Source organism: Emys orbicularis, chromosome 4, assembly GCF_028017835.1.
Source record: "Emys orbicularis isolate rEmyOrb1 chromosome 4, rEmyOrb1.hap1, whole genome shotgun sequence".
NCBI classification, from domain to species: domain Eukaryota; kingdom Metazoa; phylum Chordata; order Testudines; family Emydidae; genus Emys; species Emys orbicularis.
Genome location: NC_088686.1, coordinates 150,997,910 through 151,019,618, shown reverse-complemented (window position 1 = coordinate 151,019,618; position 21,709 = coordinate 150,997,910). Strand labels below are relative to the sequence as shown.

Sequence of the window (21,709 nt, the reverse complement as noted above, 5' to 3'; positions counted from 1 at the left end):
CTAGCCTGGGACTGGGTAGACCTAGATTCAGTTCCTTGCTCTGCCACAGACCTGGAGCAGGTCACTTGGCCTTTCCGTGCCTCAGTTTCCCCATCTGTACAATAGGGATAATTGGCTTGTCTGTGTGAGGATACAAAGGCATTGAGGGGCTCAGACACAATGGGCCAGGTAAGTCTGTAAGACAGATGGATACTGTGCTGTTTACTCCCTCTTCCAGACTGGTACAGCAGAGGTTAAATAAAACCAGATCCCTGCAGCACCACCCTCCTATGCTTTGCCATTTATTTAGAGAGGGGAGGGGGCAAGGAGAGAAAGTGGGAGGGGGCAAGCAGGAGATGGGAGGGCAAAGAATGAGCCAGTCGCTCTGTGTCCCCAGCCTGTGGAGCCGGGATGGCGCTGACGCTGCATCAGGCGTACAATCGGCGCTGGTGGATGGCGTGCACCGCCGTCCTGGAGAACCTCTTTTTCTCCGCCGTGCTGCTGGGCTGGGGCTCCCTGCTCATCATGCTCAAGCATGAAGGCTTCTACTCCAACATGTGCACAGGTGAGAGGGGAAGGGCCCAGGGAGACAGCGGGGCAAGGGAAAGTGAGTGGGGTTGAGTGGGAGAAGGGCGGGGCACAGAGAGAGTGGGAGGGACCAAGCTGGAGAGGAGAGGGGAAGGTCAAAGAGAAAGTGAGAGGGGCCAAACATGAAAGGGGAAGGACAATAACATGGGAGGGGCCAAGCAGGAGAAGGGTGGGGGATGATATGAGGAGTGGAGGGCAAAGGGAAGTAATGGGAGTGGGCAATCAGGGGATGAACCGAGATTAGGAGGGGCGTGGCCAAGCAGGGGAGGGGTGGAGCCTGAGATGGGGTGGGTAGAGCCATGGGAAGATGTTGGAATGGGGACGTGTGGGAATGTGGGTGTATTTGGGGCATGGCCAGGGCTCAGACCCTGCAGAGGCTCCACAGAGCTGGGTTCCTCCCCAGATCAGCCAGGCTGGTTCTGGCCCCTTGTCCCAGGTGGGTGGGACAGGCCCTGCGGGGTGGATGGGTCTGACAGGGTCTGGGTCGCTCTGCCTGCCGCGAGAGACAGCCAGCCACGCACAGCCTGGAGAGGGACAGATGGACCTGTGGGGGATTGACAGGCACCATGCCATTGGTGCCTCCCACCAACCCCAGCTGCTTAGGGCCAGGCCCCCCTCAATGGGCCCCAGGCACTGATGTACACGTCTGCCCCGTGCCAGGCTGTGCTGGGACTCATCCTGCCTTGGCCCCCCTGACACCCACCCCATGGGGCTGCAGCATGCCCATGGACAGTGTGACAGCGAGACCGGCGCTTGCAACAGACCCCACCAGGTGTGGCGCCATACAGCATTCCTGAGCCAGGGCTGGGAGGCTGGAGACCCTCAGGGACTCCTCTGCCTCACCCCTGCCCCCAATGGGATCCCACTGCCCGCATGGGAACCCCTGCCCCTCCCATCCCCCCTTGCCTCCTGTCCCCCCATGGGAACGGTCAAGGCTGAATCCCCACTCTGTCACTCCGAGTGCAGAAATGGGGGCCCGCATGGATTTTAAAAATTAATACTGGCCACTCCAGGCTTGTATTAAACTCCCAAGATTACAGCTTCTCCCTGACCTTGGCTTAGTAAATGCTGCCACCACCCAAATGCAAAACCCCCCTTTGAACCCAGGAAGGAGCACTTGGGAATTCCTCCCTGTGGGGCACCCTCAAGCCCTTTCACCCCCACTCCAGGGAAGAGCTGAGAAAGGAAACAAAGGAAATTAGCGGTGGCTATCAGCTAATTAAACAACATGCACAAACCTCTTAGGACACCAAAAATCCAATCCTGTTCTTAAAAAAGGTAATTTTATTAAAAACAAAAAGGGAAAAAATACATCTGGAACTTAGACTTTTTGCTAGATCTTAAAAGAAACAAGTATACAAATCAAGCACCCAAAACAGCTTTCTTGGGGGTTCAGCTTAAAGGTTACAAGCAAACAAAAGCATCTGGGGTTAGCACAGAGGAGATCCACAAGCCAAAATAAAGAAAATAAACCTGATCGCATCTAGCTAAACACTCTGATCTACTTACACATTTGGAGTTCAGAGAAGTAGTTCTAGGCATGATCTGATGATTTGTGATCATACCTGGCTTAGCTGCTGATAGCATGGCTGCTCTGTCCCTCCAGCCCAGAGAACAACAGACAAAGGCAAAGTTTCTTTCCCAATTTTAAAAAGTTCTACCTTCCCATTGGCTCTTTTGGTCAGGTGCCCACTTTTCCCCCCCTTTACCTGGGGGACTTTTTAACCCTTTGCAGGTAAAGCAAGTAAAGAACAGCTACCAAGAGGGATTTTACAGCTAACTGGCTGGCTGGGTGTCCATCCAAGGGAGCTACACCCCCCACTTTATTTATCACAGGAACCCTGACCCTCCCCCTGAGAGTCCCCTCCTCTCCCTTGCCTCCTGTCCCCCCATGGGAACCCTGACCCTCCACTGAGAGCCCCCTGCTCCTCCTTTGCCCCCTGTCCCCCCCATGGGGCCCCCTCAACCCCTAGTGAGACCCCCCCTGAGAGCCCCGCTTGAATCCAATGAAACCTCTTGCCTCCTGCTCTCCCATGGGACCCACCTCACCCCCATGGGACCCCTGTTCCCCCACTGAGAGCTTCCCTGGCCCCCATGAGCCTCCTGACGAGACTCTGTGCTCCCCCAATAGCTTCCCCCGTGGGCCCCTGCCCAGCCATGGAGTGAGAGGTGGGTACGGCCCCCGGGGCAAGGGAGGTCAGGGTGGGGGTCTCCCCCCAGGGCTGGGGAGGGTCTGACGCTGCGAATGTCCCCAGGTGAAAACAGGACCAATGGCTCGGCTCTGGGGCTTCCCCCCCACCACTGGCCTAGCTGCGTGGAGCAGGAGGAGATGCTGAACCTGGGCTTCACCATCGGGTCCTTCCTGCTGAGCGCCGCCACCCTGCCCCTGGGGGTGCTCATGGACCGTCTGGGGCCCCGGCCCCTCCGCCTCCTCGGCAGGTGCGGGGCGGCCCGGGGGTCAGGAACCCCCGGGGGGAGTAGGGGTTGTGTGGAGATGGGGATGGAGGCCATGGATTGGAAGCTGTGGCCCTGAGGAAACAGGGCTGGGTCCTAAGATGGGAGAGGTGGCTGGGAGGGTGGGGGGACAAGGTAAAGGGAGGGGGAGATGTCCACTGGGAATGTCCCAAGGTGGGGGGTGCCGGAGGTGCCCATGGCGGGGGCTGAGTCTTGTGGGGGTGGGGGCCTCAGGGATATGCGTAGGATGGCTAGATCTCAAGGTGTGGGCACTGGGGGAGATGTCCATGGGAATGGAGGGATCCCAGGGTTGGGGAGGGGCCCATAGGCTGGGGGTGCTGATTACTGCCCTATGCCCCTGTAGTTTCAGCTTTGCTGTCTCCTGCGCTCTGATGGCCCTGGCTGCCTACGACCCCCCAGGTGAGGTGAGGGCTCCTCCCCACAGCCCACAGCTCCGCACCCCCTTGTCTTCCCAGCAGCCCCACAATTCCCTCAACCTGTTTCCTGAACCTGATCCATACCTCCACTGACACAGTCCTCAATCTCCACTGCTTATCTCACGTTCTCCCATCCCCCCAAATCCCCAGCCCTGTGCTCCTCCACTCTCCCGTCCCCCCAAATCCACAGCCCTGCGCTCCTCTGCTCTCCCATTCCCCCAAACCCACAGCCCTGCGCTCCTCCGCTCTCCCGTCCCCCCAAATCCCCAGCCCTGCGCTCCTCCGCTCTCCCGTCCCCCCAACCCCCCAGCCCCGCGCTCCTCCGCTCTCCCATCCCCCCAAACCCCCAGCCCCGCGCTCGTCCGCTCTCCCATCCCCCCAAACCCCCAGCACTGCGCTCCTCCGCTCTCCCATACCCCCAAACCCCCAGCCCCACGCTCCTCCGCTCTCCCGTCCCCCCAAACCCCCAGCCCCGCGCTCCTCCGCTCTCCCATCCCCCCAAACCCCCAGCACTGCGCTCCTCCGCTCTCCCATACCCCCAACCCCCCAGCCCCAAGCTCCTCCGCTCTCCCGTCCCCCCAAACCCCCAGCCCCACGCTCCTCCGCTCTCCCATCCCCCCAAACCCCCAGCACTGCGCTCCTCCGCTCTCCCATACCCCCAAACCCCCAGCCCCACGCTCCTCCGCTCTCCCGTCCCCCCAAACCCCCAGCCCCGCGCTCCTCCGCTCTCCCATCCCCCCAAACCCCCAGCACTGCGCTCCTCCGTTCTCCCATCCCCCCAAACCCCCAGCCCTGCGCTCCTCCGCTCTCCCGTCCCCCCAAATCCCCAGCCCTGCGCTCCTCCGCTCTCCCGTCCCCAAATCCCCAGCCCCGCGCTCCTCCGCTCTCCCGTCCCCCCAAACCCCCAGCCCCGCGCTCCTCCGCTCTCCCGTCCCCCCAAATCCCCAGCCCCGCGCTCCTCCGCTCTCCCATCCCCCCAAACCCCCAGCCCCGCGCTCCTCCGCTCTCCCATCCCCCCAAATCCCCAGCCCTGCGCTCCTCCGCTCTCCCATCTCCAAATCCCCAGCCCTGCCCTCCTCCGCTCTCCCATCTCCAAACCCACGGTCCTGTGCTCCTCCGCTCTCCCATCGCCCCAAATCCCCAGCCCTGCGCGCCTCCGCTCTCCCATCCCCCCAAACCCCCAGCCCCGCGCTCCTCCGCTCTCCCATCCCCCCAAATCCCCAGCCCTGCGCTCCTCCGCTCTCCCATCTCCAAATCCCCAGCCCTGCCCTCCTCCGCTCTCCCATCTCCAAACCCACAGTCCTGTGCTCCTCCGCTCTCCCATCGCCCCAAATCCCCAGCCCTGCGCGCCTCCGCTCTCCCGTCCTCCCAAGCCTCCAGCCCTGCGCTCCTCCGCCCTCCCGTCCCCGCAAACCCACAGCCCTGCGCTCCTCCCCTCTCCCATCTCCAAACCCCCAGCCCTGCGCTCCTCCGCTCTCCCATCCCCCCAAACCCCCAGCCCTGCGCTCCTCCGCTCTCCCGTGCCCCCAAACCCTGAGCCCTGTGCTCCTCTGCTCTCCCGTCCCCCCAAACTCCCAGCCCTGCACTCCTCCTCTCTCCCATCCCCCCAAACCCCCAGCCCTGCGCTCCTCCGCTCTCCCGTCCCCAAACCCCCAGCCCTGCGCTCCTCCGCTCTCCCATCCCGCCAAACCCCCAGCCCTGCGCTCCTCCGCTCTCCCATCCCGCCAAACCCCCAGCCCTGCGCTCCTCTGATCTCCCATCCCCCCAGCTCAGACTCATCTACTCTCCCCGCCTCTCTCTCCCCCAGTTCTCTCCCCACTGATTTTCCTCGGCCTGTCCCTGAATGGCTTTGGGGGTATCTGCCTGACGTTCACCTCGCTGACGGTGAGTGTGGGCCCTGTGCCCCCTGGGGGGAGGGGCTGTGCCTGTCACTGTGGGGCAGGAGGGAGCACTGAGCCCCTTGGGATGGCCGGCTGGGGGCAGCAGAGGTGGGGAGGTTCTGTGCTTGTCTCTGTGGGGCAGTAGGGAGTGCTGAGCCCCTTGGGAGGGCAGGCTGGGGGCAGCAGAGGTGGGGAAGGGCTGTGCCTGTCCCTGGGGGCAGCAGAGTGGAGGAAGGGCTGTGCATGTCCCTGGGGGCAGCAGAGTGGGGGAAGGGGTACCATGCCAGCCCTCCTCAGGGGCACAAAACATCTTTGGTCCCAAGGCTCCCCCTTGGATGCCCAGAGGGGTCAGTGCCCTAGTCTCTTCCCGGCCCTGGGCCGCGGGGGCCTGAACCCCACAGCTGAGTACCGAGGAGGCAGGTGGCGTGGCAGGACTCTGGCCTGGAGTCACATGGCGGGGGAGTGACTAGCTCCCCTGCCTATTTCTGGGTCCCCACGGCTCCCTGCCGGGCCCTGCCCTGCCGAGGAGGCCTGCGCCCGAGAGTGGGGGTCACAGCTTGCTCAGCCACTCCTGCCCCACGCGGGGGTTGGTCCAGGGGCATGGCGCAGCACCCAGCTCTCAGGGTCGGGCCCAGCCTGGGTCCCCAGTGTGTGGGGAGGGGGCTGTGTGGGGGTGTGTGGTGCTCGCTGGCAGGGGGCTCTGTGCCGTCTCTCACCAGCTCCCAGGGCTGAGCACGCTCTCCCCTCCTTGCTTTGGGCTGATGTGCCACTCGCCTGCCTTCCACGTCCACGGCTTCCATTGCTCTGGGCCAGGCGCTGAGCCATCTGCCTCCTGGCTGCCTCTGCATGGGCCTGACTGGCGGCTTGCACGGTGCGGGGGGGAGGGGGCACTGGCCTGGTGCCCAGCGTGGCTGGGTGGGGCTGGTTGCCCTGTGGGGTAGGGACAGGGCTAAGCTCTGAGCCTGGAACAGGAGGGCCTTGTGCGCCTGCTTGGGTCAGGTGACAGCTGGGGCTGTGTTCGCCCCACGCCGAATGCTCCTGTCTGCGTTGGTTGCTGAGGGATGGGTAGCTGGGCACTGCAGTCCTGGGCTCCCAGGGGAGGCCGGTTGGCGGGAATGTCACTGCAGGGTTTCCGTCGGGGCTGGGTCCCCAGTTGGTGGAGCTGGGCCCCGGAGGACAGGCTGGGGTGTTCTTGGGGGCCATGTCCCCATACCAGCTGCAGGGCCGGGCGTGATCCTGCACACCGCCCGCTCCGTGATGGGGTCTGACCCAGGGCTTGTGCACATGCTGCACGCAGCGCTCTGAGCCGGGAAGGGTGCCAGCGCTGGGTGCCAGCGAGCCCTCGGGGCCAGGCTGCCGGGTGACCTTGGCAAAGGGCTGGGCGGAGCAAAGTGGGCAGCGCTGCAGGGAGGGGGAAATCTCTCCATCCAGCACATGAGGGGTTAGGGTTACACCCTCCCCACCCCCGTGTTGCATCTTGGCACAGGCACAGCCCCCCCACCCAACCTGCCAGCAGTCACGTGACCTGGGCAGGTAGCTGGGCAGCCAATAGGAAGGCAGGATCTCGGAGCACACCCCCTGCCCCAGCGCTGGGAGGGGAGAGGGGGGCAGGGCACGTGTTGGAGCTGGCCTGTTTTCTAAACCAAGGTGCCCTGTTGCTTGCGGCTGCATCTGGGGGAGGGGAGGAACAGGCCTGATCCCCTCCCCCATGGGGCCCCAACACTGTCCAGAGCTGGGATCCAGCCCTAACCCTCCCCCCATGGCACCCTAACCCTGTATCTAGGATCCCTCCCCAGAGGGAATCCAGGCCTCCTCTCCCCTTCCCCCACCCACTGCTCCTCTAGTGAGACCCCCCCCTCAGTGGGGGTCAAAGGGAAATGGCTGCCCCCAGGCCTGAGTAGATCTGGGCCCCTCAGGGCAAGTCAGCCTGAGCTGGGCAGCAGGGAGGGGCCTGCAGCAGGGAGAGGTGGTGTCGATGGGCTGGGATGGGGGGAGGGGGGAAGAGATTGGGGAGGGCCAGGGGCCTGTCCTGGCGCCAGGGTTGTCCCTCCACCCCGCCCCGCCGCCTCTCCCCCCACTAACATCTCTGCTCTGTGTCCTCCCCAGCTGCCCAACATGTTTGGGAACCTGCGCTCCACCTTCATGGCGCTGATGATTGGCTCCTACGCCTCCTCGGCCGTCACCTTCCCCGCAGTCAAGGTACGGGGGCCTCTCGATGTGGGGGCAGGTTCAACCCCCCCCTTTCCTGCCCCAGATCAGTGGGTGGCCTTGACTGCTGGATTAGGGAGGGGGGGGGGCTCACAGAGAGCCTATCAGCGCCTCTGGGTTACGTGGGGAGTAATGAAGGGTATCAGGGTGACCCCTGCCCAAGATGCCAGCCAGACCCTCCCTGTCCCATCTGCCCCCCTCCCTGACCACATCTGCCCCACTAACCTCCTGCTCCCTTGCTCCCAGCTGATCTACGATGCCGGCGTCTCCTTCAGCACCATAATGCTGACCTGGTCGGGCCTGGCCTGCCTCATCTTCCTCAATTGCCTGGTCAACTGGCCCAAGGAGTCCTTCCCGGCGCCCGAGGAGGCCAACTACACGTGAGTGAGGGTGGGGGAGCTCCAGCCTTTCCCAGCAGGGGGCGCTGTAGAGAGCAGGGTGGGGGAGCTCCCAGCAGACAGTGGCAGGTCTCCCCCAGCAGGGGGCGCTGTGGGGGCAGTGGCAGGTCTCCCCCAGCAGGGGGCGCTGGTTCTCCTCTCACCCCCCCCTTTCCCGGGTCAGGAAGAAGATCAAGTTGAGCGAGCTGGCACTGGATCACAGGGTGACAGGCGATCGGTTCTACACCCATGTCACCACCGTGGGGCAGCGCCTGAGCCAGAAGGGGCCGTGCCCGCAGGAGGGCAAGGAGCTTTGCCCATCCACGCAGGACCTGTGCCACGGGGCCACGGTCCCTGCTGAGTGTGAGTGCCACATGCCCCCTGGGCTCAGGGTGCCAGCTGGACCCAGCATCCGTGGGGGCAGTGCTCAGGGTACCTTGCAGGGGGCAGGGTCTCCGGGTGGGGGAAGTCCTGCTGCAGCGCCCCCTGCTGGGCTGTGTGTGCCCTGGATGGGCAGGGTTTGGGGGCTGCTGGGCTTCCCCAGAGTGTGTGTGTGTGGGGGGGGAGGTTCAAGGTGTATAGGGGGAAGGGCTTTGCCAAGGTGGGGTGCAGAGCTTCCTGAGGAGAGCAGTGTGACAGGGCCACCCAAGAGTATCTGAGGGGCTCAGGGTGTCTGATACCCCCCCAGGGGAGCAGTATGTGTGAGGGGGTTCTGTCAGACTGTGGGGTGCAGTGCATGGCTCTCCCAGGCTGGGGGTACAGGGGTATGTAGGGGGGTGCAGGGCTCTCCCAGGCTGGGGGTACAGGGGTATGTAGGGGGGTGCAGGGCTCTCCCAGGCTGGGGGTACAGGGGACCGTAGAGAGGTGCAGGGCTCTCCTAGGCTGGGGGTACAGGGGTATGTAGGGGGGTGCAGGGCTCTCCTAGGCTGGGGGTACAGGGGACCGTAGAGAGGTGCAGGGCTCTCCTAGGCTGGGGGTACAGGGGTATGTAGGGGGGTGCAGTCTGGAGCAGCAGGCGGTGTGGGGGCGGTGCTAGCCGTGCCCCCGACCGGCCGGTCTATGGCCGGCAGCTGCTCCGTGCAAGGCCGGGTATCTCGTGCATCTGGCAGTGGCTCTGCAGGCCGCGGGGCGCTGCCTGGGGATCTTGCTCCACCTGCTGGCGGGATCGGGGAGCTGCACCTTCCCCGGCCCGTCGCGCTGGATTCTACCTGCGGGATCTGGGGCGGCCCTAACCCATGGGGGAGCGGAGCACGCAGGCCCCCACGCGGCCAGCCTCCTGCGCAGCTGCTAGACTGAGCTCGAGTTTGGAGAGAACCCAGGAGTCCTGGCTCCAAGAACCCCCGCCCGCTCTAACCACTAGATCCTACTGCCCTCCCAGAGCGGGGCTACCACCAGGAGTCCTGACTTCCACCCCCCAACTAGACCCCACTCCTCCCCCTCCCAGAGCGGGGCTACCACCAGGAGTCCTGACTTCCCCCCCCCCCAACTAGACCCCACTCCTCCGCCTCCCAGAGCGGGGCTACCACCAGGAGTCCTGACTTCCCCCCCCCCAACTAGACCCCACTCCTCCGCCTCCCAGAGCGGGGCTACCACCAGGAGTCCTGACTTCCCCCCCCCCAACTAGACCCCACTCCTCCCCCTCCCAGAGCGGGGCTACCACCAGGAGTCCTGACTTCCCCCCCCCCCAACTAGACCCCACTCCTCCGCCTCCCAGAGCGGGGCTACCACCAGGAGTCCTGACTTCCACCCCCCAACTAGACCCCACTCCTCTGCCTCCCAGAGCGGGGCTACCACCAGGAGTCCTGACTTCCCCCCCCGCAACTAGACCCCACTCCTCCCCCTCCCAGAGCGGGGCTACCACCAGGAGTCCTGACTTCCACCCCGCAACTAGACCCCACTCCTCCCCCTCCCAGAGCGGGGCTACCACCAGGAGTCCTGACTTCCACCCCCCAACTAGACCCCACTCCTCCCCCTCCCAGAGCGGGGCTACCACCAGGAGTCCTGACTTTCCCCCCGCAACTAGACCCCACTCCTCCCCCTCCCAGAGCGGGGCTACCACCAGGAGTCCTGACTTCCCCACCGCAACTAGACCCCACTCCTCCCCCTCCCAGAGCGGGGCTACCACCAGGAGTCCTGACTTCCCCCCCGCAACTAGACCCCACTCCTCCCCCTCCCAGAGCGGGGCTACCACCAGGAGTCCTGACTTCCACCCCCCAACTAGACCCCACTCTTCCGCCTCCCAGAGCGGGGCTACCACCAGGAGTCCTGACTTCCCCCCCGCAACTAGACCCCACTCCTCCCCCTCCCAGAGCGGGGCTACCACTAGGAGTCCTGACTTCCACCCCCCAACTAGACCCCACTCTTCCGCCTCCCAGAGCGGGGCTACCACCAGGAGTCCTGACTTCCCCCCCCCCCACTAGACCCCACTCCTCCCCCTCCCAGAGCGGGGCTACCACCAGGAGTCCTGACTTCCCCCCCGCAACTAGACCCCACTCCTCCCCCTCCCAGAGCGGGGCTACCACCAGGAGTCCTGACTTCCCCCCCGCAACTAGACCCCACTCCTCCCCCTCCCAGAGCGGGGCTACCACTAGGAGTCCTGACTTCCACCCCCCAACTAGACCCCACTCTTCCGCCTCCCAGAGCGGGGCTACCACCAGGAGTCCTGACTTCCCCCCCCCCCACTAGACCCCACTCCTCCCCCTCCCAGAGCGGGGCTACCACCAGGAGTCCTGACTTCCCCCCCGCAACTAGACCCCACTCCTCCCCCTCCCAGAGCGGGGCTACCACCAGGAGTCCTGACTTCCCCCCCGCAACTAGACCCCACTCCTCCCCCTCCCAGAGCGGGGCTACCACCAGGAGTCATGACTTCCACCTCCCAACTAGACCCCACTCCCCCGCCTCCCAGAGCTGGGGTAAAAGCCAGGAATCCAACAGTGCTGAGATTCACCTTTCCCATGCGAGAGCAGAGGTGGGCTGTGACAGACGCCCCTGTCTGTGTGTAGGGGGGTGATGGGAGCTGCCGTGGCTGGGGAGCGTGGGGATGACTCTGGCTGAGGCTGTCGGGGGGATGGGGTCTCTGATTGGGGGGGAGCATGGGGATGACTCTGGCTGAGGCTGTCGGGGGGATGGGGTCTCTGATTGGGGGGGAGCATGGGGATGACTCTGGCTGTGGCTGTCGGGGGGATGGGGTCTCTGATTGGGGGGAGCGTGGGGATGACTCTGGCTGTGGCTGTCGGGGGGATGGGCGTCTCTGATTGGGAGGAGCCTGGGGATGACTCTGGCTGTGGCTGTCGGGGGGATGGCGTCTCTGATTGGGAGGAGCCTGGGGATGACTCTGGCTGTGGCTGTCGGGGGGATGGGGTCTCTGATTGGGGGGAGCGTGGGGATGACTCTGGCTGAGGCTGTCGGGGGGATGGGGTCTCTGATTGGGGGGAGCGTGGGGATGACTCTGGCTGAGGCTGTCGGGGGGATGGGGGTCTCTGATTGGGGGGAGCGTGGGGATGACTCTGGCTGAGGCTGTCGGGGGGATGGGGGTCTCTGATTGGGAGGAGCCTGGGGATGACTCTGGCTGTGGCTGTCGGGGGGATGGGGGTCTCTGATTGGGGGGGAGCCTGGGGATGACTCTGGCTGAGGCTGTCGGGGGGGATGGGGGTCTCTGATTGGGAGGAGCCTGGGGATGACTCTGGCTGAGGCTGTCGGGGGGATGGGGTCTCTGATTGGGGGGGAGCCTGGGGATGACTCTGGCTGTGGCTGTCGGGGGGATGGGGGTCTCTGATTGGGGGGGAGCGTGGGGATGACTCTGGCTGTGGCTGTCGGGGGGGATGGTGTCTCTGATTGGGGGGAGCCTGGGGATGACTCTGGCTGAGGCTGTCGGGGGGGATGGGGGTCTCTGATTGGGAGGAGCGTGGGGATGACTCTGGCTGAGGCTGTCGGGGGGATGGGGTCTCTGATTGGGGGGAGCGTGGGGATGACTCTGGCTGAGGCTGTCGGGGGGATGGGGGTCTCTGATTGGGGGGAGCGTGGGGATGACTCTGGCTGAGGCTGTCGGGGGGATGGGGGTCTCTGATTGGGGGGGAGCCTGGGGATGACTCTGGCTGAGGCTGTCGGGGGGATGGGGGTCTCTGATTGGGGGGGAGCCTGGGGATGACTCTGGCTGAGGCTGTCGGGGGGATGGGGTCTCTGACTGGGGGGAGCCTGGGGATGACTCTGGCTGAGGCTGTCGGGGGGATGGGGGTCTCTGATTGGGAGGAGCCTGGGGATGACTCTGGCTGAGGCTGTCAGGGGGATGGGGGTCTCTGATTGGGGGGAGCGTGGGGATGACTCTGGCTGAGGCTGTCGGGGGGATGGGGTCTCTGATTGGGGGGAGCATGGGGATGACTCTGGCTGTGGCTGTCGGGGGGATGGGGGTCTCTGATTGGGGGGAGCGTGGGGATGACTCTGGCTGAGGCTGTCAGGGGGATGGTGTCTCTGATTGGGGGGGGGGAGCCTGGGGATGACTCTGGCTGAGGCTGTCGGGGGGATGGGGTCTCTGATTGGGGGGGAGCCTGGGGATGACTCTGGCTGAGGCTGTCGGGGGGATGGGGTCTCTGATTGGGAGGAGCCTGGGGATGACTCTGGCTGAGGCTGTCGGGGGGATGGGGTCTCTGATTGGGGGGAGCCTGGGGATGACTCTGGCTGAGGCTGTCGGGGGAATGGGGGTCTCTGATTGGGGGGAGCGTGGGGATGACTCTGGCTGAGGCTGTCGGGGGGGGTGGGGTCTCTGATTGGGGGGGAGCCTGGGGATGACTCTGGCTGTGGCTGTCGGGGGGATGGCGTCTCTGATTGGGAGGAGCCTGGGGATGACTCTGGCTGAGGCTGTCGGGGGGATGGGGGTCTCTGATTGGGAGGAGCGTGGGGATGACTCTGGCTGAGGCTGTCGGGGGGATGGGGGTCTCTGATTGGGGGGGAGCGTGGGGATGACTCTGGCTGAGGCTGTCGGGGGGATGGCGTCTCTGATTGGGGGGGAGCGTGGGGATGACTCTGGCTGTGGCTGTTGGGGGGATGGGGGTCTCTGATTGGGGGGAGCGTGGGGATGACTCTGGCTGTGGCTGTCGGGGGGATGGGGGTCTCTGATTGGGGGGAGCCTGGGGATGACTCTGGCTGAGGCTGTCGGGGGGATGGGGGTCTCTGATTGGGAGGAGCCTGGGGATGACTCTGGCTGAGGCTGTCGGGGGGATGGGGGTCTCTGATTGGGAGGAGCGTGGGGATGACTCTGGCTGTGGCTGTCGGGGGGATGGGGGTCTCTGATTGGGAGGAGCCTGGGGATGACTCTGGCTGAGGCTGTCGGGGGGATGGGGGTCTCTGATTGGGGGGAGCGTGGGGATGACTCTGGCTGAGGCTGTCGGGGGGATGGGGTCTCTGATTGGGGGGAGCGTGGGGATGACTCTGGCTGTGGCTGTCGGGGGGATGGGGGTCTCTGATTGGGAGGAGCCTGGGGATGACTCTGGCTGAGGCTGTCGGGGGGATGGGGTCTCTGATTGGGAGGAGCCTGGGGATGACTCTGGCTGAGGCTGTCGGGGAGATGGGGGTCTCTGATTGGGGGGAGCGTGGGGATGACTCTGGCTGAGGCTGTCGGGGGGATGGGGTCTCTGATTGGGAGGAGCCTGGGGATGACTCTGGCTGAGGCTGTCGGGGGGATGGGGTCTCTGATTGGGGGGAGCGTGGGGATGACTCTGGCTGAGGCTGTCGGGGGGATGGGGTCTCTGATTGGGGGGGAGCATGGGGATGACTCTGGCTGAGGCTGTCGGGGGGGATGGGGGTCTCTGATTGGGGGGGAGCCTGGGGATGACTCTGGCTGAGGCTGTCGGCGGGATGGGGTCTCTGATTGGGGGGGAGCGTGGGGATGACTCTGGCTGTGGCTGTCGGGGGGATGGGGGTCTCTGATTGGGAGGAGCCTGGGGATGACTCTGGCTGAGGCTGTCGGGGGGATGGGGGTCTCTGATTGGGGGGAGCGTGGGGATGACTCTGGCTGAGGCTGTCGGGGGGATGGGGTCTCTGATTGGGAGGAGCCTGGGGATGACTCTGGCTGAGGCTGTCGGGGGGATGGGGTCTCTGATTGGGGGGAGCGTGGGGATGACTCTGGCTGAGGTGTCGGGGGGGGTGGGGTCTCTGATTGGGAGGAGCGTGGGGATGACTCTGGCTGAGGCTGTTGGGGGGATGGGGGTCTCTGATTGGGGGGGAGCCTGGGGATGACTCTGGCTGAGGCTGTCGGGGGGATGGGGTCTCTGATTGGGGGGAGCGTGGGGATGACTCTGGCTGAGGCTGTCGGGGGGATGGGGTCTCTGATTGGGGGGAGCCTGGGGATGACTCTGGCTGAGGCTGTCGGGGGAATGGGGGTCTCTGATTGGGGGGAGCCTGGGGATGACTCTGGCTGAGGCTGTCGGGGGGGGTGGGGTCTCTGATTGGGAGGAGCCTGGGGATGACTCTGGCTGAGGCTGTCGGGGGGATGGGGTCTCTGATTGGGGGGAGCCTGGGGATGACTCTGGCTGAGGCTGTTGGGGGGATGGGGGTCTCTGATTGGGGGGAGCGTGGGGATGACTCTGGCTGAGGCTGTCGGGGGGATGGGGTCTCTGATTGGGGGGGAGAATGGGGATGACTCTGGCTGAGGCTGTCGGGGGGGATGGGGGTCTCTGATTGGGGGGAGCGTGGGGATGACTCTGGCTGAGGCTGTCGGGGGGATGGGGTCTCTGATTGGGGGGAGCGTGGGGATGACTCTGGCTGAGGCTGTCGGGGGGATGGGGGTCTCTGATTGGGGGGGAGCCTGGGGATGACTCTGGCTGAGGCTGTCGGGGGGATGGGGTCTCTGATTGGGGGGAGCGTGGGGATGACTCTGGCTGAGGCTGTCGGGGGGGGTGGGGGTCTCTGATTGGGGGGGGAGCGTGGGGATGACTCTGGCTGAGGCTGTCGGGGGGATGGGGTCTCTGATTGGGGGGAGCGTGGGGATGACTCTGGCTGAGGCTGTCGGGGGGATGGCGTCTCTGATTGGGAGGAGCGTGGGGATGACTCTGGCTGAGGCTGTCGGGGGGATGGGGGTCTCTGATTGGGGGGAGCCTGGGGATGACTCTGGCTGTGGCTGTCGGGGGGATGGGGGTCTCTGATTGGGAGGAGCCTGGGGATGACTCTGGCTGAGGCTGTCGGGGGGGGGGGGGTCTCTGATTGGGGGGAGCCTGGGGATGACTCTGGCTGTGGCTGTCGGGGGGATGGCGTCTCTGATTGGGGGGGAGCCTGGGGATGACTCTGGCTGAGGCTGTCGGGGGGATGGGGTCTCTGATTGGGGGGGAGCCTGGGGATGACTCTGGCTGAGGCTGTCGGGGGGATGGGGTCTCTGATTGGGGGGAGCGTGGGGATGACTCTGGCTGAGGCTGTCGGGGGGATGGGGTCTCTGATTGGGAGGAGCCTGGGGATGACTCTGGCTGTGGCTGTCGGGGGGGTGGGGTCTCTGATTGGGAGGAGCCTGGGGATGACTCTGGCTGAGGCTGTCGGGGGGGGTGGGGGTCTCTGATTGGGGGGGGAGCCTGGGGATGACTCTGGCTGAGGCTGTCGGGGGGATGGGGGTCTCTGATTGGGGGGGAGCCTGGGGATGACTCTGGCTGAGGCTGTCGGGGGGATGGTGTCTCTGATGTGGGGGTACTATCGTGTCTGGTGGAGGAGATGTGGGAGTTGTCTGGGGCTGACAGTGACGTCTCCTCCTTGCCTTCTCCCTCCCCCGCCCCTGCCTGCAGACTCGATCCCCTTCCGCCGCAGCGTCTGCTCCCCCATCTTCCTGTGGAGCCTGATCACCATGAGCATAACCCAGCTGCGCGTCATCTTCTACATGGCAGCGATGAACAAGATGCTGGAGTTCCAGGTGACGGGCGGCAGCCAAGACGGTGAGGGCCCGGTGGGGAGCGTGTCTTGGATCCACTGGCTCTGCTCCATGCCCAGCCTCTCACCAGTCCCTGGCTCCCAAGGCCCCACCCAGTTCCACAGGGGCAGGCCCATGGCCTCTAGGGCCCCAGCGATCCCTGTCTGTCTCCTCAGCTCCCGGGAGGTTTGTGCCCTTCGGGGCGCCGTGCTGTCAGTGATATCTGCAGCGACAGCAGCAGCCTTCCCAGACACGGGGGGGGAACATTAGCTGCCTGGCCCACGGGATCGGAAAGGCCTTGGGTTAGCACAGAGAGGCAAAGGTTGAGCCATAGTCCAGCCTGGCCAGCACCGGTGCAATTAGCCAGCCAAGCCGTTATGGTCTCTATCTCCATCTGGCTCCTTGTCAGCCCCGAGGCCTGGCCACCGGCCTCCTTTCCCCTTTGTTCTCCCGCTGGGGCCTTTGTGTTGCTTCTCAGCTGAGGGCTGGGGGAACGTCTCCTTCCTCCTGGCTGGTGGCTGCTAGGGGTGAACGGCCCGGCCACTGGGGTTCCCGCTCTCTTGCTGGATTCTCCATTGATGGGTTGGTTTACGCCAGTCCTTTGCCGACCTTTCTTCCACCCCAGCCAGCCACGGGGGACACACACCTCGCGGCTCTTGCTCTGCCCCAAGAACAGCTGGTTAACCCTTTGCACTCGCGTGCAGAGCAGTGCAAAGCACAGAGGGAAACTGAGGCACGCATACGCCTCATAAACATAGTACCAAAATTCCCACTTGGTCACAAGGGGACATAGGCCTGGGGCTCCCACTGGTTTTACGGACCCTCCATCCAGGCCCCAGACTGTTACGGGACCCAACACCTCCTGCCCCCAGAACCGCTTTTAATCCTTTTGTGCCCACAAGTAGCAAGGCAAAGTACAGAGGGAAACTGAGTAATGCATAAAAATATCTCAGAAAATCATCACTTCCTCACAGGAGGGCATAGGGCATCAGGGGAAGCTGTGTGTGTGTGGGGGGGGAGCTGTGTGTGTGTGTGGGAGCTGGGGTAGGAGAGGGAGACCGAGGGGAGCTGGGGGTGGGGGTTGGGGGGAGCTGGGGTAGGAGGGGGGAGGCAGAGGCCAGCAGGAGGAGCTGGGTGTGGGTGTGGGGGGGCGAAGGTGTTGGAGGGACATAGGCTAGAATGGGGGCGGGGACCTTCTCTCCAGGCCCTTTATCCCCTGTCTGTGTCTCTCTCCCCCCCGTTGACCGCAGTGCCAGAGGAGCTGATGGAGAAGGTTGAGGACACAGGTAGGAGCGGCTGCGGGGTAGCCGAGGCCAGCCCTGCCCCCTGCCCTTCCAGCATTGCTAGCTCCGGCAATGTCCGGAGCTGCCAAGAGACTAGGGAGCCCCGGTCCCCTATGGGGCAGGAAGTGGGAGTGGGGTCTCCCACATGCAGTGGCCGATGGAGCGATGCCCTCCCCAGGCGCTGTGCTCTCCGCTATAGGGCAGAGGGATGGGGCCTGGGTGTGGGGTTCTCCCCCTGATGGGGAAGGGCATGGGCATAAGGGTCTCCTCCCTGATCAGGGACTGGGGGTGGGTACTGGGCACAGGGGTCTCTGCTCTGATGGGGGTGGGGACAGGGCCTGGGAGTCTCCCCGGCAGTGGGGTTGGGGACGGGGCCTGGGCACCGAGTTCTCACCCTCTCCCCGACGGACAGTTGGGTTCTACGCCTCCATCTTCGGGGTCATGCAGCTGCTCTGCCTCGTAACCTGCCCCTTCATCGGCTACGTGATGGACTGGCGCATGAAGGACTGTGTGGACGGGCCGCTGGGCACGGGCGCCACTGCGGCAGCTGGGTGAGAGTGTGTGTCCGGGGCACGGATCCAGCTTGGGGGCCTGGGAGGGCGAATCCTGGTGCTGGTGCCCCGGGTCACGGACCCCGCTGGGGGGACTGGGGTGTGTGTGTGAATCCTGGTGCTGGTGCCCCGGGTCACGGACCCCGCTGGGGGGACTGGGGTGTGTGTGTGAATCCTGGTGCTGGTGCCCCGGGTCACGGACCCCGCTGGGGGGACTGGGGTGTGTGTGTGAATCCTGGTGCTCAGGCCCCGGGGCGCGGACCCCGCTGGGCTGGCTGGTGACTCTTCCCCCTGCCGTTACCAGGGCCGGGGCTGAGAAGTCGCCTGCTAGGCCCCGTTACCGCAAGATCCAGAAGCTCACCAACGCCATCCGGGCCTTCACCTTCACCAACCTGCTGCTGATGGGCTTCGGGGTCACCTGCCTCATCAATAACCTACCTCTGCAGGTACTGCCGGCCCCCTGCTCTGCTCCCCCACGGTGCCCCAGGCAGGTGCCACCCCTGGCCCACTCCCACTTGCCACATGGCCCGCCAGAGCTGGTGCCGCCCTGAGTCTCCTGTCCTTTCCCATGTGCCCCAGGCCCAATGGTCATTGTCTGCTGCTGATCCCCCGTGGTGCCCCCCCACATTCTGATGCCCCCGTCTCTTCTCTCTGCAGTTTTTGACCTTTGTCCTTCACACCATGGTACGAGGCTTTTTCCACTCTGCCTGCGGGGGTCTCTACGCCGCCGTGTGAGTCCCCCCCCCCCCCACGCTTGCCCCATCCTTCCTGCGTGCCCCTGCCACACCCAGAGCCCGGAGTGCTCGCTGGGGATGCCCACAGGGGCGTGACCCAGCAGCCGGGGACCCCATCTCCCTCCCTCCTTAATCTTCCTGGGGGGCCAAGCCCAGCTGGCCAAGGCTGATGGAGTTGGGTGAGGGTCAGTCCTTTTTGATGGCCAAATATATGGGGGGAGGGGTACACACCAGCTGGGATGTGGGGCAGGCGGGAGGGGAGATGGGGGGTGACCCCTTCGATCCCATTCGGTTCTCCTGTCTGCTGGGGCCATGGCAGAGGTTTGGGGTCACTAATCAAGGGGGGGGCTCACTCCTAGGACTTTGGTGGGGGCGGGGCCTGGTTACCCAGAGGGGCGCCAGGTGGGCAGAGCCCTCATTGGCCGCTTGGCCTGTGGTTGGCAGGTACCCGTCCAGTCACTTCGGCACGCTAACTGGCCTGCAGTCGCTGATCAGCGCCATCTTTGCTCTGCTGCAGCAGCCGCTCTTCATGGTCGTGGTGGGGCCCCTGGCCGGCGACCCCTTCTGGGTAAGTGAAAGGGCTGTGACCCCGGGCCAACCCTATCCCGGGATCCCCTCCCCACAGACCTCAGGCTGGGGAGCCCCCGCCCCCACCCCATGGAGCTAGCATATGGCAAGGGGCGGGGCAATACCAGTGCCTGACCCCGCCCCCAAGGGCTTAGACTCTGCCCCGCTCCGGGGCTGATCCACCAAGGGGTGAGGGAGGCTGGAGTCGGGGGGATGGATCTGATGCCTCTTCCCCTGGCTGGGCAGGGGGCTCTGCGGAGGCCCCTGGCCCCGTTAGACCAGAGGTTGCCATTTGTCCCAGTTGAATGCGTTAGCTGACATTGGAGAGATGAGGGGTGGGGCTAGACCCAGGCTCCTCCTACCATCCTGAAAGGGGTCACAGGGACCTCCCTGCCCTTGGAGAAAAGGAGCATCTTTTGGTATACGGGGGGGAAGGAACAGGCTGGCTCAGGGAAGAGGGAAATGGGACATAGGGCCTTTCCCCTCTAGGAGGCGCTGGCTCTGATCTGACCCCAGGATGGGGTCACTGACTGGCTCGGGGGCCGGGGGGAGTGGGAGTCTTTCCCCTCTAGGAAGCGCTGGTCCCTGCGCCTGGCTGGCTTGGGGAGTGGGACAGTCCCTGGTGCGGCAGGTGCCTGTGTGCAGATTGGCAAAGCTGCCCAGTTGGCACTAAAAAGGTCTTGGAGTCCGAGCTCGTTGCCCCCCCGGGGGAGGAGTGCAGGGCTGTGGAGCGGGCCCCTTTCCCAGCATGCTGTGCAGTTAATAGGGGGTGGAGAAGGAACATATTTTGGTGGCTGAATCACTGAGTGGGTAGCTCAGCTGTGAGATGAAATCACTGATTTCCCCCCTCCAAATCTCTCCCACTTGCCTTGCATCCCCCCCCACCCCCCGCAGGTCAATTTTGGCCTCCTGATCTTCTCTCTCCTGGGCTTCCTGCTGCCTTTCTACCTCTGCTACTTCCGGCGCGCCCTGCTCCGGGACCAGCCGGCGCTGGGAGAGATCCCGGACCTGGCTGAGGGCGCCCAAGTCAAACTCCAGGACAGCGTGGCCCTCAATGGCATGCTGAGTGCTGACGACACTGCGGCATAGGGGGGGCTGGAGAACGGGGGGGGGGGGGAGAGCGTGGGTGACATAGAACAAAATGCCAGATCCGCTCATCAGACGATTGCCGAACAGATGGGATGAGACACTAAGAGCAGGAAAAAGAAACACTTGTAGGTTTCAATACGCGGGAGCCATGGAAATAGCCGAGCTGCGTCGAATTTCTAATAGTTTTTTTATATATATCGAGAGAGAGAGAGAGAGATCTATATATTTTTGCAGGGAACTTTATAAAGCTCTATGCTGTAAATAACTAACCAAAGATCGGGGTGCGCTCCTAAGCCCCAAGTCAGGACGCGCCCTTCCCATAAAGATCTGCTGGTGCTGGATCAGGGCATTCAGGATAATAATTTCTAGCACTTACCTAGCCACTTTCATCTGTCAAACTGTGGTGGGTGAGTATCAGAATTCCCCCCCACACCATGTTCTAGATGGGGAAACTGCCTAGCTGCCGAGTCCTGGGTTTGAATCGTAACTTCCCCCTCCCTGCCCTGCCTGCCTGAGCCTTTGCCTATCAGCTAACATGGAGGGGTCAAACTTTCCTCACCCTGCTAGGACGTCCCTCGTTGGCCCACGCTGGGTTGTCGATAAAGTTTCCTTTAAAACAAATGAAAGGAAGTATTTCTCCACACAGTCAGCCTAGTGGAACTCTTTGCCAGAGGATGTTGTGAAGGCCAAGACTAACAGGGGTTAAAAAAAGAACTAGATAAGTTTATGGAGGACAGGTCCATCAATGGCTATTAGCCCGGGCGGGCAGGGATGGTGTCCCTAGCCTCTGTTTGCCAGAAGCTGGGAATGAGCGACAGGGGATGGATCACTTGATGATTCCCTGTTCTGTTCACTCCCTCTGCGGCACCTGACTTTGGCTACTGTCGACAGACAGGGTACTGGGCTAGATGGACCTTTGGTCTGACCCTGTACAGCCGTTCTTATATTCTCTTCTAGGATGTCCTGTCTGCCAACGCTGGGATGTCGATAAAGTTTCTTTCTCTTCTAGGACATCCCCTATCTGCCAATATGGGGTGTTGATTAAGTTTCCCCTCCCTTCTCAGGCCACCCCACACCAAGATACCCTCTATCTGCTAACTCTGGGATGTCAATCAAGTTTCCTTCTGTTATAGACACTCTCTGTCTCCTGACACTGAGGTGTTGATCCAGTTTCCCCTTCCCTATTTTATAAGCTATCTCGCTGTGTATGGTGGCTGTGGATCCCACCCCACCCCAGTAGAGCCAGGCCCTGGGAGGTGTCTGGGGCGAGTGGCTGCGGGGGGCGTATTTCTCAGGTGCTCCGATTGGTCTCTTATTTGGGAGGGCGCAAACGTGCATGTCCACAAATGGTACTAAGAGTGGGTCCGATCCGACCGTGAGTTCTGAGTCTGGCTGCGGACCTCTCGGGGAATGGGTGCAAGGGCCGGGAGGGAGGTGCTTGAAATCACATCTGTCGTTCCGGGCAGCGCTGGGGAGCAATCGCAGTTGGCCACCTTCCAGTGACATCGTTGCATCCATTCTCGGTGGTGTTGCCCCCCCTTCCCGGGGACCAGCGAAGGGGTTGGCCAGGAAGGGGTGGGAATGGGCCCCTGCCCCCTCCTCTCTGTAAGCCCCTCTCTCTCCCCTCCCCCGTCGCCGGTGCTCCCCAGCCAGTGGGGGATTTAATTTATTGTTCTGTTT

General features: G+C 63.9%; 1 protein-coding gene across 1 annotated transcript; it reads left to right on the top strand.

Moving 5' to 3' along the window:
* The first annotated feature begins 390 nt into the window (after positions 1 to 390).
* Positions 391 to 20,029, top strand: SLC43A1 (solute carrier family 43 member 1). The gene is made up of 14 exons (XM_065404434.1): positions 391 to 544; positions 2,823 to 3,006; positions 3,386 to 3,441; positions 5,266 to 5,342; positions 7,445 to 7,537; positions 7,793 to 7,926; positions 8,108 to 8,286; positions 15,684 to 15,830; positions 17,056 to 17,091; positions 17,501 to 17,639; positions 17,944 to 18,085; positions 18,297 to 18,370; positions 18,818 to 18,941; positions 19,835 to 20,029. The coding sequence occupies exons 1-14, from the start codon at positions 391 to 393 to the stop codon at positions 20,027 to 20,029; spliced, it is 1,734 nt and encodes a 577-aa protein (XP_065260506.1).
* The last annotated feature ends 1,680 nt before the right edge of the window (positions 20,030 to 21,709 follow it).